General features: G+C 36.0%; 1 protein-coding gene across 6 annotated transcripts in view; it reads left to right on the top strand.

The window, feature by feature from the left end:
* Window positions 1-17084, top strand: part of ADGRG6 (adhesion G protein-coupled receptor G6) — a 150254-nt gene that overhangs the window by 78449 nt on the left and 54721 nt on the right. For 3 of the 6 annotated variants that reach the window (XM_089332590.1, XM_089332594.1, XM_089332591.1), the window contains exons 5-6: window positions 7885-7953; window positions 11319-11402. In XM_089332590.1, the coding sequence (XP_089188716.1) occupies window positions 7885-7953; window positions 11319-11402 (153 nt within the window). The remainder of the gene's footprint in view (window positions 1-7884; window positions 7954-11318; window positions 11403-17084) is intronic. The other 3 variants (XM_089332592.1, XM_089332595.1, XM_089332593.1) reach the window with 1 other exon arrangement.

The following is a 17084-nucleotide window of genomic DNA, read 5'->3' as shown; positions in this document are numbered from 1 at the left end:
GGACCAGAGGAAGCAAACCAGTCATCCATAGGCTAGTTTAGCCCTTAGCCATGGGTGGTGCTGGTAGTGTTTATTTGTTCTTGTTCATTTACATTTGTTTCACACAATGCTTTTAAATGGCAAATTATTTACAACATTAAAAAAAAACATGTCATGTTAAAATAAATTTTTGGATTTCTCTGACAAACAAAAAACTGATCTGTGGCTAATACTTCTTCGTGGCTTATGCAGCCAGAGCTAAGTGGTGGCTGCTCCTCTGAAGGGGTTTTCCATTTCACTCCAGCCTTTAGCACTCCCTGTATTCTTCCCATTCCAGATCCTTTTTCATCTTTATGTCACCTGCTGGCACTTGTGGGCATTTAAGTTTAGGAATCCCAATTCAGGCCCTCTGTTCACTTAGCAGGGTGAAAACCAAAGCTTAGGGAAAAATCAATGGCTGAGGCTGGCACCGTATTGTAACAGGCTATGTCTCAGCCTGTGGCGCTGGCCTTCCTTATGGACACCAGTTTCTCTCGCAGCCGCTCCTCTTCTGATCCAGCTCTCTGCTAGTGGCCTGGGAAAGCAGTATAAGATGGCCCCTGTCCCCACATGAGAAACCTGAATGAAACTCCTGGCTCCTGGCTTCGGATCAGCCCAGCTCCGGCAATTGTGGCCATTTGGAGAGTGATCTAGTGAATGGAAGACCCCTCTGTCTCTCCCTCTCTCTGTCTTTAGTTCTGCCTCTCAAATAAATAAATCTTTAAAAGAAAAAATGAGTGGCTAAGGCAGTTGGTGAGCTAACACCTGTCTTATCTATCATTTATGTCAGCATATCCTCATATTTTCTTTTGAAAAACATTATTTATTCTAAGAATTTATAATTGATAAATAAAAAATTTATTTCTTTGTTATAAAACATGATATTTTGATACACAAGAGTACTTCAAAAACTTTATGGAAAATTGAATTAAAAGATAACTTCATTTTGGTGCAAAAATGTTTAAAAATTTATGCATAGTTTTTTCATGATACACATTCCTGTGAACTTTTTTAAAAATTCATTTATTTAGTTGAGAAGCAGAGAGACAGGCAGTTAGTGTTCCCATCTACTGGCTCACTCCCAAAATGACTGCAACACCTAGGTCTGGGCCAAAGCTAAAGCTGGAAGCCAGGAACTTACTCCAGTTCTCCCACATCAGTAGCAGGAACTCAATCATTTGAACCATCACTGTTCTCTCCTGGGGTCTGCATTAGCTGGAGCCAGAGCCAGAAGTCAACCTAGGCACTCTTAAGTGGGAAGCCGGTGTCTTAACTAATATCTTTTTTCAAAGAAAATTATTTATTCATTTATTTACTTTTAAAGTGAGAATTAAAGACAGTGGGAGGTGGGTGGGGAAGAGAGAGAGAGAGAGAGAGAGAGAGAGAGAGAGAGAGAGAGAAAAGAAGAGGAGGAGAGGAGAGAGAGGATAGAATCTCCCAAGATGACCACACAGCCAGGGTTGTGCCAACCCAAAGCCAGGCACCAAGAGTTCTATTCAGATCTCCCACATGGGTGACAGGAGTCCAGATACTTGGGCCATCTTCCATTGTTTTTCCCAGGTGCATCAGCATGAAGCTGGAATCCAAATGGAGCAGCCAGGACATGAATTGGCACCCATATGGGAAGCTGGCATTGCAAGCATCAGCTTTACCCACTACACCACTATGCTGGTCCCTTAACTGGCATCTTAATCACTAAACTAAATGCCTGACCCTCCATGAACTTTTTGAAGACCTTTTGTATGTGTATATTGTTCAAAAGCTAATTCAAGCCAACTAACGTATTGATTACCTAATATTCATATGTATCATTTACTTATTTGAGAGACTTAGAGACACAAAAGAGAGCTCTTGTCTGCATGTAAGTGCCACATATAAGTGAGATCATGCAGTCCTCCTATTTTCTTAAGCATTGCCTTTGAGAATTCTTTCACAACCCTAATATTACCAGAACATATCAAATGCATGTTCATCTGCCTTAGTCATTTATAAGTTTTCAAAATGACTTCATTGAAGGAGTAACACAAGCTTACAGGGTCAAAATATTTGCTTTTCTTTAACTTTTATAGCTGTCTTCCTGACATTCCAAGATGATGCCACAAGCCCTCATTCCGCAAGCTGCGATGCCCTGGCCCGTGTTTCAGGAGTAATGATGGCGGAGGAAATTTCCTGCCGCTTAATCATCAGCTTTGAGTTAAGAACTGAAGTCACTTATTAACTGACAGGAAATACCTGTAACAGAGATTATATCTAGGCTTATTAACAAAGCAAAACTGCAATAAGTGTGCTCTATTGACATTTTCACCTTTCTTTTTTTCCCAGAAAACACTGTGTCTTGCTGTTTATGGTTATTGTAATTTCCAACAAACTAAGGACCAGTACAGTAACCAATGTGAAAACAGAATTCATTCCTAACATTCCATTGGACTGACATTGTCTGTTAAATATTCCAGGATAAACTTGTGATAGAAAATGAATGGATTTTCCAAAGATATACTGCTAAATCAATTTTAATGTGAAAGTTAAATGGTAGAACAGAATTTACTTCAATTAACATTAAAACATATTGTCATCTGTTTCACATATTAAATATCCAAGCCTTAATAAAATTAATATAAGTGTACATTTCAAAATTTCAGAATTGTACTTTTTAATTTCCCCTACATTGTTCTAAGCATATTTGCAGAATAAGAATTTTTCAGCAGTTTTTAAAAATCATGCTTAATCTTGTCAGTCCCTTCCAGAGAGAAATGCGTTATTTAGCAGTAGTTCCTTTTCCGTTTATAACATCTTTATTTTTCTTAGGACAATTTTATTAAATATTTTCAGTTTTATGAGTTCCGTGGATAGATAATTTCCTTAGTGGACTCTTTAATTGTAGGTACAAGTATTTGCTTGTGTTATGATTTAAGTTTAGATACTGGCTAACATCCATCAATTTTCATAAAGAACAGACAGTGCCTTCTCTACCAGTTTTATTTATTTTACTGATTACTGCTCTTTCCTGAGGAGTGGCACAGTATAACTCAATGAATAGTCCAGGTTCAATTAAGTTACATCTATTTAACAAGCACGTATTAAACACTTCCATCTTTTAGTCACTATGGCTATGGAGAAAAAATGCAAATACTAAGTATTTAACTTTGTTGATGATCTTTTCTAGAAATATGTGGACTTGTGCCAACTTCGGTTTTCATTTCCAAAAATTTTACACCTAGTATTTAAGACTCACCAAATCTTGGATTCATACTCTTTCATTTTTAATTACTATATTTCTGTCCTTTATACTGTAAAACTTTCAGTCATTATTATCCCCTTCCTTCTATCCCAAATGAATTATTGATTTCAGCATTTTTAGATTACCAACCCATTTTTTTTCAGTTTTCTTTTTTTTTAAACTTTTATTTAATGAATATAAATTTCCAAAGTACAGCTTATGGATTACAATGGCTTCCCCTCCATAACGTCCCTCCCACCCATTTTTGAGATAAAATCACTCTCTGTTTACAAAGGACTTTATTCTTTGAGGTTGCTCAACATTTTATGAGCATAGATGACTTCTAAAATAATTTTCTGTTAAATATATTTATTTATGAGTAACAACTAAGAGCAGACTGAAAAATATTATTTTTTTCACTTTGCATCTTAGTCTGAGGATTTACTGCACTATTATTCGAATTTTCACTATATAAAGTAAAAGATGATTTGCTGACTATATATCAGCCCTTTTTTAGTACAGTGTTTGTAAATATTTATTGACACCTCTCAGTAGCATGATTTTAGAATAATCACAATAAATGGGGAAAAGATTAACAGTTTTATAGCTTTTCATCAACTGCCTATTTTCAGTGAATTCCTTTTATTTTTAGAAAAATTAGACCTAAATTTACCCTTAATATTGAGTAAACACCTTTCAATACCTTCATGGTAGCCTCATAAATCAGTGAATATACACAGATCACATTCTAAGAACAATTTGTAGATGACAGGTTAATCACTGTCCAGTAGAAAGAATGTTTATTCTTTCTTAATACTCAGCTGGTGGCAAATCTGTCAGACTAGGAAAATTGATCATGTGATAGGCTTTATATGCCAGAAATAGAACTGGATATTCATAAAAAAGTCTGTATATACTTTTTATATTTCATGTATTTGTTTCTGAAATTTTGTATATTTTTAAAATAAGATTTCATTACCCAGTTTAATTTCCTTCTAATTAAACTAAATTTGCCACTTATATTTATACCACTTTTACCAAAACAATATTCAAGTATAAATTCTGTTGTTATATTGGGTCATCATAAAATAGTGTGTATTAAATACTTTTAGAACAATGTTAATTTGCTGAAACAAGAAATTATCCCAAAAGAACAGCTACTTAAAATATTGAGAAGCAAGTATTATAATTTCCCATGACAGGATGCCACGATTTGAAGTTCATCCTTGTTTCTGCACATTGGAACTGATGAAATAGTTAAGGATATTGTTAAAAACCTTACTCTAAATCATAGTTCTTCAGATTTACTTTCCTTTTTCCCATCTCTAAACCTCTTTAACACACTGTAGTGAAAATGCAGTTAGCCTTAAAACTTCTTTCCCACAACACTCTCCTCTTATCTCTCTTTGTCTTCTAGAGATACTGTATCAGTGCCAGAAATGGCTTAAGGAACCTTTGACTGCCAACATTGTGTGTAATTTGAGAACTGCAGGAACTCCATCCAGGGGTCTCCTCTGTTGTGTGTTATACTGAGATTACATCAGTCATGTTGAGTTTTGAAGACTTTGTAGTTTTCAGAAATCCGGATCTTTTAATAATGAGCAGTCACTGTCATGGAAGTGATAATGGGCAGAGAGCATTCATGATAAAAGTCTCCCTCAGTTCCGTCTCAGCTTCTGCCTTCTCCAGTGCTTTTTATCCATAATACACTTACTTAAGTTTTCAGTCTTTCAAACTCCCCTTCCCTATCTCTGCTTTCTTTCACAGCCAAGCTTCCTCTTCTTGCATTCAATACTCAAACTTGGGTAGTTTGGATTTCATTGTTCCCACGCTGCTGAAACGAATTTCTTTGGCGACACTACCACAATTCCAATACAAAGTTGAAGGCATTCATAGTCTTTATCATTCTTTATGCTTCTGGTGTACATGACATGGCTACAACCTCCATGAACTTTTCTTTACTTAAATTCTGGGAAAGCATCTGCTGTATAGGGAGTCTGTAGCTCTTTTACTTATACTTGATAGATAATTAAATATCAGAATATTTATGGTTCCCTCCTATTTTCTACTCAAACTAACAGTCTGTGTCTGCTGATTCTCTTCACATCCATATCTTCCATTGAGTATGTCCTGGCAAAACCTCTTACAAAAACACACAACTTCCCACTTATATATAGTGGTCTGTTTCCATTACTGGACTATTTATCCCACTCTTCCAAAGTTTGTTCTTCTCCTGGCATTTTCTGTCTCCTTTTATGTGATCATTATGTACCAATTTCTTAAGTTGGAAACCGGTAGAATCTGAGTTCTTCCCTTTCTTTTCCTGTTTTCTATTAGTCATTAAACCACATACTCCATAATTAAATTTCTTTTTTAAAAAGATTTATTTATGTGATAGAGTTACAGAAATGAGGGAAGAGGGAGGGAGGGAGGAGGGAGAGCAAGTGGAAGAGAATGAGAGAGCAAGAGCGAGCTTACATCCATTGGTTCAGTTCGTAGATGGTTGCAATGGCCAGGCTGAAGCCAGGAGCCATGAGCTTCATTTTGTCTCCCATGTGGTGGCAGGAGCCCAAACACTTGGGCCATCTTCTGCTTTTACTGGGTCATGATCAGAGAGCTAGATCAGCAGTGGAGTAGTAAGGACATGAACTAACACCCATATGAGATTTTGACATCCTGGCAGTGACTTTTTACCTGCTGCACTGCAATGCCAGTGCCTCCATATTTCTTACATCCATCTCTTTATGTCTGGCCTCCTTATACTCATGATATAAAGCCTGACTTACTAGTATTGTTCCTGCTTCTTGTATCTCCTCCTTTTTGGCTCTATAACCTCAAAAAGAATGCTTTCAATCTAAATCTAAGTTTCTACCCTTGTTCTCCTTCATCTTTTCCCATGGCCTTTAAGAGTTCACAGTTTTAGCTGTCATTCATAATACGTTGAGTAATTTCTTCAGTAAAGCTGGAGCACCTACTTACTGTGTATAGAATTCACCATTGGAAGAAAGACACAAGATCCCAGCTCTCATGGTGTGCATATTCTACCAAGCCCTCCACCAGCTACTGATTACTTTTATATCTGATCATCTGCACTGACTGCTTACAGTTACCCTACCAAGCAATCCCAAGTCCAAGACCTTTTCAGAACTTGGTATGGCATGTTGTAGAAATTACTTGCTGGTAATACCAATCTCTACTCTCTTACCCGAAATCCTTCTGACCTCACATGCCTCATGGGTCTCCTTGTTTTGAATGGGTTTCCTATTTGCTCTTCTGACCAGACTACCATTATGTCCCACTTTGGACCACTACCACTTCAGAGCTCTTCTCCTATTGCATTCAGAACTGTGAGGCCATTTCCCATCCATGTCTGGTTTAGAGACATGACGTTGCTTAAGGCATTGTTCTGGTTTCTTGCTTCACATGTTGTAGATAATGAGTAAATGTTTGCTACATGAGTCTATAAAGGTCTGTGATGAGTTAATGTCATCTCACAGACTTGCCTGTGGGGTTAGGTCTTTCTGAGTTACCATATGTGATTCCTTCCTGGTGCCTGAGGCATGCTGTTAAACTGAGATATTTTCTGCTTATGCACACCGTTTACCTAAGTAGGCATCTTCGGTTAGCTCATATGCTGGCCTTGCCTTCCCATCATGTTATTCCCATGGGAAAGTTTGGAAGATGTTCAAACATTAGAATGAAATCAGTAGCTTAAAAATAATAAAATTAGGGATACAGTATGTATCATTTTGTATATATATATTTATACTTGTAAGTTTGTTTTTGTAGTACACACATACAAGAGAATACTTCAACAAGTTCATAGAAAATAGAACTAAAAGATGTTCAGTTTGGTGCCAAAAATTTTTGAAATTCATGCGTAGTCTTTCATAACATACATTTTTCATGAACATTTTGAAGATCTCTCATAAATGTGTATCTTATATATAATTGCATTTATTCTTATATCTTTATTCATGGTGAATTATGCTTTTTTCATAATAAACATAGCCTATCTTCCCCAGGCTCAACGTACTGGCAAAACTGTTAACTGCCAAAGGAAGATTTATTGAGATGGAGAAAATCCCCTACTTCTACTAGAAAATCAGCTCAAAACTTGTTTCCTGCTAAGTATGAGTCAGTAAAAGCTTTAAATAAAAAGACAGAGCCTAACTTGAAGTCACAGAACCATGTTTCCAGAATTGCAAATAGCATGTGCTAGCATTTGTGGACCAAAAATATGCATTTTGTGAGTGACTCATAATATCCAAGTTCACTTCTGAAACTTCTCCTTGTTGTTGATATTATATCTCTATGAATTTCCACCAGAGCATTATAATATATTGTACAAAAGGCCTTGAACTTTTTATAAAATTTGGAGGAGAATAGCACTTCTAATTTTATGTGTGGATTGCTGATAATTCATGTAAAGATTTTGAAGGCAATTTTACTAACTTGATTCTGTGCTTGAGAAAATTGAAACACAGTAACCTTAAAAGAATTTATTCCCATTGGAGTATTCTTGATGGAGTCTTCTTGGGCTGTTCATATTATACCAACCATATGGTTCTTCATTTATTTTTTCAGGATAATATCAATGAATTAAATTAATTAAGACAAACTTATATATTCTCTTTATGTTAATCAAGGTTCCTACCTGATCCCGCTCCCAGCCGCAGAACTAGCCAACTGTGCAGATCTGGGGACCCTTTGTCAAGGTAGGGAGCCAGCCAACATCCTCTTCTGGAGTTGTCTTGATTCATACTTCTTCCTTGAATAATGTAGTTGTCATTGCTTTGATTTTTATCTGAATTTTCACTAGGAAGTCCAGAAACCAGCAAAACAGAAGAATTTCTGGATGTGTTTTAGTTGTGTGGGTGTACAGTACATACAGTGTAGAGAAAGAATGCATTCACACACTGGATAAGCACATTTCCATAAAACACTAAGTTTTTAAAAATGTTAATTATGTTATATAAAGCACTAAGTTTTAAAAAAATGTTAATTATGTTATATAAAGCACTAAGTTTTTTAAAAATGTTAATTATGTTATACCATAAAGCACTAAGCTTTTTAAAAATGTTAATTTGTTATATGATTAAACAGGGTTGGTTTAATTTTTCCTCATTTCTCAAGAATATTGCAAAGGCCCAGGATAAATATAATAATATAATATTATAAAGAAATACTTATGTCTATAAAACAAGGAAAGAAATTAAATTGAATATTTAGTTAAGCCCATGAGGCAATTTATGATGTAAAGTATAACTTAAATCATAAGATAAAAATGCTTTCACTAAGTGAATGTTAATGTAAGTGTTAATTATTATGATGCTCATGAGTATACTGTGTCAATATTCCCATTATGTATTGTATTTTAGATACTTGCATGCTAAGTAATACATAAAGTGAGTTTTAAAATAATAATATATTTTGCTTTAATTTTATTGTGCCCCTCCTAATTACTCATGACCCTTTTTCACTCATTTTTCCTCTGTAAAATATGAAGTAATACATTCTATGTACCACATTAAGAATCATGGCCATACCTTATGTAGAAACTGGATCTCATGTTAAAGGGATCATAGTGCATGGGTGACAGGATGAGAAGTGAGAATAAATGAGCAGGAACATTAGATCTCTTCTGTGATTCTAGTGTTGGGGATAGGACAGACAGGGGAAGGGAGTATAGCTCATTATTATCTACAGTTTTCCTTTGGAGATGTTGTGTCTTTGATATTATCAATCGATACTCTAAAAAGTAGGTCTTTAAGTAGTTTCTTTCCGTGAACTCAGCACAGTTTTAAAAGTTATATTAAACAAACAGAAAATCTTAATTTTATTTAGATCAAGATAGGCAGGTTTAAAATTTTAGTTTTCTTTTTTCATTTTTTAATGATTTATTTCTTTACTTGAATGACAGAATTAAAGAGGGGAAGACAGAGAGATAGATCTTCTATCCTCTGGTTCACTCCCCAGTGGCCTCAATGGCTAAAGCTGGACAGATCTGAAGCCAGGAGCTAGAAGCTCCCTCCTTGTCTCCTACATGGTTTCAGGGACCCAAGTACTTGGGCCATCCTCCACTGCTTTTGCAGGTGCATAGCAGGGAGCTGGATTGGAAGTGGGGTAGCTGGGACTCTAACCTGAACCCATATGGGAAGCTGGTGCCAAAGGCAGGGGCCTAATCTGCTTTGCCACAATGCCGGCTCCTGTTTTTTCATTTAGTCTGAGGTGTCTATGGTACTGATTCTTTGATTCAAAGAACAAGAGCCCCAGCCTTTTCTATTTTTTTCTCTTCTAAGCTAAATGACCAAAAGCCATTTTCATGATGTATTTTTCATGAAGATGAATATAACTGGTTGTTCATAATAAAAAACTCTTCAAAAAGAATTCCTATTGTTTTTTTTTAAAGATTTTACTTATTTATTTAAGAGGTAAAGTTACAGAGAGTGAGAAGGAGAGACAGAGAGAGAGAGGTCTTCCTTCCGTTGTTTCACTTCCCAAGTGGCTGCAATGGCTGGAGCTAAGCCAGTCCGAAGCCAGAAGCCCGGAGCTTCTTTCCGGTCTCCCACATGGGGGCAGGGGCCCAAACACTTGGGCCATCCTCCACTGCTTTCCCAGGCCACAGCAGAGAGCTGGACTGGAAGAGGAGCAACCGGGACTAGAACCGGCGCCCATATGGGATGCTGGCGCCACAGGTGGAGGATTAACCTAGTGCACCATGGCACCGGCCCCATTCCTATTCTTTTTTTTTTAAAATTTTTTTTTTTTTTTGACAGGCAGAGTGGACAGTAAGAGAGAGAGACAGAGAGAAAGGTATTCCTTTGCCGTTGGTTCACCCTCCAATGGCCACTGCGGCCAGCGCGCTGCGGCTGGCGCACCGCGCTGATCCAAAGGCAGGAGCCAGGTACCTATCCTGGTCTCCCATGGGGTGCAGGGCCCAAGCACTTGGGCCATCCTCCACTGCACTCCCTGGCCACAGCAGAGAGCTGGCCTGGAAGAGGGGCAACCGGGACAGAACTCCGGCGTCCCAACCGGGACTAGAACCCGGTGTGCCGGCATCACAAAGTGGAGGATTAGCCTAGTGAGCCGTGGCACTGGCCCCCATTCCTATTCTTAAATATTGTATACTTTGGAGTAGAAAATTATTTTAATTACAAATGTACAATTTTGATTCAAGAAATACAGTGTTTTATTAAGGGCCTTTAGAAGGCAATTCTCTGCATACTCACTTAAATGTTTTAAATTTAGATAATTTTTAATTAATATTTAATACATATATGTGGACATTGTACATTTGGATGCACATTGAATACAAATGTATCATCTGATAAGCTATAGTAAAATTATGTATGTAGCTTATTTTATTTCTTTGCTTTTCCATAGTTGACGCACTGCCTAATGGTTTAATCTTTTTAGGATTTTGATAGTGTCAGAGGCATGACTATAGCATAGGCTTTGAAAATGTCTCCCCTGTAAGGCTTGCCCTTGGGAAGTATTCTTTGTCCATCAATGTTTAGTAAAGTTATTAGAATCATTAATTGATTGATCTAGTCTATATATTTCATTCTCTTTCATTTTGTGTACTTTATCTTCACAAGGAAACATACTTCTTGGTAAGAAATTTTATTTCTCTAATGTCACGATATCAAGCAGACTGACTTAATTTTGGTAACTTGCATGCTATAAGTATATAAAGACTACCCTCTAAAATGTTTTCCATTTACAAATTCAGGAAACAGGTCTAGAAAGATTTAGTAACTTCTGTGTAACTGCCAACCTCATAATGGCAGACCTGGGTCTACAATCTAAGTGTCATTTCTTTAATCTCATTATGCAAGTTCCAGATCCTTGTGCAAAATGGCACGTGGCACCAGAGGTCATGTGAACTGATTCTTAATGTGCCATAGAAGACATTGCTTTGATTTTATGCATTATAACCTTGGGGTCTGTTGTATTTAGTGGCAAAAAATGGTTTTTATTCCTCCTCTATATATTTTCATGCATTAAATATAGATTGCTCATCCATATTAACTTTCCTGTGCTCCTTGCAAAATTACATCTTTCTCATCTTTATTACCAGCTACTGTAAGCTCTCCTAGTACTACATCACCCATTGTCACCACTAACATGCCTGTTACTAATAGAATCGATAAACAAAAGAATGGTAAGAAATAATTACCTTTTATATTTGTGGTGTGTCTGACCCAATAAAATATTATATTCTGAGGATGGAAATGTATATTATTCCAACAATGTTTTTGTTATTGGAGAAGGTTGATACATCTGTAGCTTTGCAGTAGTAGTAATCACTTGATCTAGGGTTTCCCATACTGAGGATCAGTGGAATGGGTAGATTTCCAGGACTCCTCTTGTGTACTTTTAGATAAAGTTTCTTTCAAAGGAAGTTGTAAAACAAATACATTTAATATAAGAAATTAATCTTCACAATAGTGGACTTCCAAGCTGAAAAAAAGCCCTATTATTCCCATTATACTTTCTCAGATTATTCAGGGAACTAGTTTTGAATGGAACTTATAATTTCAAAAAGCTAAGAAATTTTAGTAATTTGATCACTGAAATCAGCTTTATATTCACACATTTGTGACATTTAAATAGATTTTTATGTTAAATATTTTGCTATTTTTGTTTTGAATAAAGTTAGAATATGATTAGATGTCAAGAAAGTCCTAAAAATTTTGAATGACATAAATTCAAGTAACTTCAAATACTTCTTGCTTTTTTGTTCATATATCCTTTTCTATTTATTTTCTTTGTAATTTGCAAATATGGCAGAAAGAAAATAATGGAGGAAAACCCAGCTAAATTGAGTTACTGTTTAGCTTAATATACTTAGGGACCATGTAATTCAGTCTTAGTGATTTCAGTTCTTTTTTTTAAATATTTATTTATTTATTTATTTGAAAGTCAGAGTTACACAGAGAGAAAAGGAGAGGCAGAGAGAGAGAGAGAGAGAGAAAGACACACAGAGAGAGAGAGAGAGAGGTAGGTTTTCCATCCTCTGGTTCACTCCCCAATTGGCTGCCGATCCAAAGCCAGGAGCCTTCTCCAGGTCTCCCACTCAGGTGCAGGGGCCCAAGGACTTAGCCTATCTTCTAGTGCTTTCCCCGGCCATAGCAGAGAGCTGGATCAGAAGGGGAGCAGCCAGGACTCGAACCGGTGCCTATCTGGGATGCTGGCACTGCAGGCAGCGGCTTTACCCGCTACACCATAGCACCGGCCCTCTGTGATTTCAGTTCTAATAAAGAGAAATTCCAATCAGGTGACCATTCTGTGGCCTCAAATACAGTAATATTCTCAAATATGAGATATTAGAAACAAAGGAATTTTGTAAACCCCAATCATTTAGCTTGTGAGGCCAAGACATCTGTAATATATCACCAGAGGTCCCAAACCCAGAAAAAAGAAACCCACATAACTCATTTTTTCTTTGGCTTTGGGGGTTACATCAACTTCCTCTGTAAGAACATTTAACTTGGAAGTATGGAATATTTTACATAAAACACAGATATAAATTTCATTAGGATTATAAAGACATCGATTCAGTAAAGTGTTTATGATTATTCTGGTAGTTACACCAAGGAGATTTATGATGGAGCAGAAATTCCAGCAACCCCCAAGAAAGCAAGAGCAGCTGAAGTTTCCAGTGCATATTTCACATGGACTCCAGCCAACAGATGGGAATATTATAATTCTAACTAAGTATTTCGTTCTTTGTATGCACATACAAAGAGCCTCTGTAGCATTCTCCCTCAAAACTGGCACATCCTCTACCGCTCAAGAACATTTAGAGGAGGCTTCAGAGCCTGAGACTTGGTGGAGTGGAACTGCATTCACTCAATCATGTCATTTTTGACATTCCTGAAGAAAGCCTTGTTCAGTCCATCTCTGTCTGCATCACAACCTTCAGTGGAGTTTCAACAAAGCAAGCAAATGTTAGATAGTTAAAATGGTGTATCTTAACCACATTAATGAAAAAATATGATTCAGATGACTCTTGCTCAGAGAATAATCTGAGTATTTATAAATATCAAAAACTTATCACATGGTAGAAATATTCTCAAAATTGTGTACTCAATTTTCTGTTTTACCATATTCCTGAATCACCCATACTATTTAAGATTTTTTACTAAATTGACTCACTTTTTAACTTAAATTTTTGTATTTACATTATGAAATTAATGTGCTATTGTAAAATAGAAGCATAACTGCTCATTAAATATATAAATGAAAGTGAAAATAAATATAAGGTAAACAGCATTTTATAATAATACCTGCTGGCTTCTCATATTTCCTTACATCTTTTCTTAAAAAGAACTTCTTTTATTTTAATTTTATTTGAAATGCAGAAGGAGTGAGAGGAAAGAGAGAGAACAATGGAGAAAGAAAGAGAGGGAGGGTGATGCGATGGGAGCAATAAAGGGAAAGAGGAAGGAAAGAGAGAGAGAGGTCTTCTGTCCTCTGGTCTATTCCCCAAATGCCTGCAGCAGCCAGGGCTAGAGCAGACTGCAGTCGGGAGCTAAAACCTTAGTCTCGGTCTCCCACGCACGTGCAAGGACCCAAGTATTTGAGCCACCACCTGCTGCCGCCATGATACACATTGACAGGAAGCTGGACCAGAAGCAGAGTAGCTGAATTTTTTTTCTTGGGTGTAATCAAATTTGAAGCAATTTAGAATTATTTTTTCACTTGGGGAATAAATGCAAATTAATGTCATGTCCTAGATTATCTAAAACTATTCATGTATACCATGTACAATTCTTATTCTTTGGGAAACTGATACTGTAAACAGTCTCAGGGTTATGATCTGATATGTATTTACTTTGTTCACTCACTGTAACAAAGATAGGCACAATTGTCACATCTGTTATCTGCCTTACCCAGTCCTTTTAACTCTGGGCTGGCAGAGATTTACTGAGCTCATCAATAATAATATGCCAGTACAACGAAAGGAGAGGAATTTAGATTGCTTGATAATCTATTTTCTTAATATGTCAATAAAATTTGTCTTCCTAGCTTTTGTGAAATGTTACTGTTTTTCTATGTAAAGTGCTTTTTGTTATTTTCAGTAGGACTTCTATCTGAGACCTTAGATTATATACTAAAAATATCTTTCAAGCTACTTTTCACAAACAAATATTTCAGGAGAACATTCCTGAACATTCTCACAAATAATGAACCTTTGTGCCTTATCCATTAAATTCCCAAGAAAAGCTCTTGGACCAATGATTATTTTGATTCCAAATCATTAGAAACATTACCCTAAACCTAATGAATAATAAACTTATATCAGGTTGGCATGAGCAACTCAAATAAGGCATTGACTCCATTAGTCCTTATTGTTCTGAAATCTGGCTTATGCAAGTATAAATTGTAATGCTGTCTCCACTTTATCACATATGGCTAGCTTTTTTTTTTTTTTTTTAGTGAAGGGAAGTGATAACAAACCATTTATTTTGGCTGTCATATGAAATCTTTTTTTTTCTTTTTTTTTAATTTTCTTTTTTTTTTACATTTTTTAAACTTTTATTTAATGAAAATAAATTTCCAAAGTACGGCTTATGGATTACAATGGCTTCCCCCCCATATCGTCTCTCCCACCCGCATCCCTCCCCTTTCCCACTCCCTCTCCCATTCACATGAGGATTCATTTTCGATTATCTTTATATACAGAAGATCAGTTTAGCATATATTAAGTAAAGATTTCAACAGTTTGCTCCCACACAAACATAAAGTAAAAATAATAGATGATTTTTTAAATGATGATGAAATCAGATCAGACCTATTGTCATGTTTAATCCCAGTGAGAGTCAAGTTGGGAATTGATAATTTCTTCTTTTTTTTTTTTTACAGAAGATCAGTTTAGTATACATTAAGTAAAGATTTCAACAGTTTGCACCCCCATAGAAACACAAAGAGAAATATACTGTTTGAGTACTCATTATAGCATTAAGTCTCAATGTACAGCACATTAAGGACAGAGATCCTACATGAGGAGTAAATAATAATCTCAGAGGATATTGGTAGATTCCAACTATCTGTGTAGCTTTATATGCCAGATATTTTGAAGAATTGGGACATGCAGGATCTGCAGGATGACAATCACCTAATATTAGATAATTACATTGTCACCAGTTCAAACAAATAATCTCAAATAGAAAATAGCATTGGGTTCATATATTTACATTTGTCTGTTCAAACATGTATTTTCAAACCTGTCATTTCACACTTGTATGTCAGACCATTGAATATACACTAGATAAAATAGTGTCATTTCTGTATTATCCAAGAAACTCTGAGAAGAATGTTAATCTGAAAAAAGGAAGGCTGAATTGGAGAGATGCTTACAGAAAGGAATACTGCTTTGAAACTGCATTCGCAATGGCCGACAGTGAGTTCTACTTTGAATTCTACAGTGCTACAAGAGTGATGGCTTAAGAAAATAGTTATAGGGACTGGCACTGTGCTGTAGCAGGTGAAGCTGCTGCCTGCAGCACTGGCGTTCCATATGGGTGCCAGATCAATTCGCTGCTGCTTCACTTCTGATCCAGCTCCCTGCTAATTCACCTAGGAAAGCAGCAGAAAATGGCCCAAGTGCTTGGGCCCCTGCACCCCATGGGTGACCAGAAGAAACTCCTGGCTCCTGACTTAGATCTAGCCAGCTCTGGCTGTTGCAGTCATTTGGGCAGTGAACCAGCAGATGTAAGATCTCTTTCTGTTCTCCCTCTCTCTCTGTAACTTTGCCTTTCAAATAAAATAAATAAGTAGTTTTTTTAATAGATATATTCTTAAATACTTATTTTTCAAGAAATATGTATCATTAATTCATCTAGCCTGGATATCATTCTTAGGAAAATACATACATATTTTGAAGTTTCTAGAAGGCATGAAGATTCATGAATATCTTTTACATTGAGATACTCCTGGAGTTGTTAGGTCCTGGAACGGGCTGCATCAAGTTGTCTTAATAGCATTCCTCTGGGGGCAGTGTTTCAACCAGTTGTTTTCCTAACTTCCAAACCCTTCTCATCAGCTCTTCGGTGGTCATTTTATCTTGCTCTAGTGATTCACTTGTAAGCATTTTCATGATTACTTGCTTACTCCACTATTCAAAAATTATAAATAACAAGTATGTTACACTGAGTAGTTTTTGATTGTTTAGAAACTATATAATTCCCAGGATTCTGAAAAGAGACTACTTGAAAATTAGTCATAGCACAGTAGAATCAGTAGCATGAGATGCTAAGTTGGGATACTAACATTTTACTTGCTGTAAGCAATGTAACTACTAAGACTACTACTACTATATGTAGATGTCTGCTATTGGATGTCTCTCATAAAAATAATGAACTGGAAAAAATGGATTGGAAATATTTAACATTTAAAAATTCTTCGATATTTTGGTATTGCCATAAAATTTCAAGAAATGCCAGTAATTAAAAATACTTATTTTAGTACTTTGCAGTATTTTTCCAGAGATTAAACAATTCATACTTATATCACAAAAGTGTGCTTTAGGTCTCCATCTAGTGGTGGGTTCTCAGATTGTCTACTAACCCCCATGTATATTCCCAGAATATCCTCCTGAAAACTGTATCAACTCTTGGCTTCTGTAATTTGAATTTCCTCTCAATTATTCAGAAAATCTATGATTTGAATTTCCTTTCAAACATTCAGAAAGTTCATGATTTGACATTATAAAATCTGCAAGATAAATAGTTTTTTGGTCTGAATTATCATTTGTTTAATGTGTGCCTCTGAATACTTTTTGTTCAGAATATTTTTGAAGGAGTATAAAATAAACATAAATAAACATCATTAAAATATC

Source organism: Oryctolagus cuniculus, chromosome 5, assembly GCF_051225735.1.
Source record: "Oryctolagus cuniculus isolate XC-2025 breed Fujian yellow rabbit chromosome 5, ASM5122573v1, whole genome shotgun sequence".
In the NCBI taxonomy this organism is placed as follows: domain Eukaryota; kingdom Metazoa; phylum Chordata; class Mammalia; order Lagomorpha; family Leporidae; genus Oryctolagus; species Oryctolagus cuniculus.
Note: the sequence above shows the minus strand (reverse complement) of the source record. Positions and strands in the feature narration are given on the sequence as shown.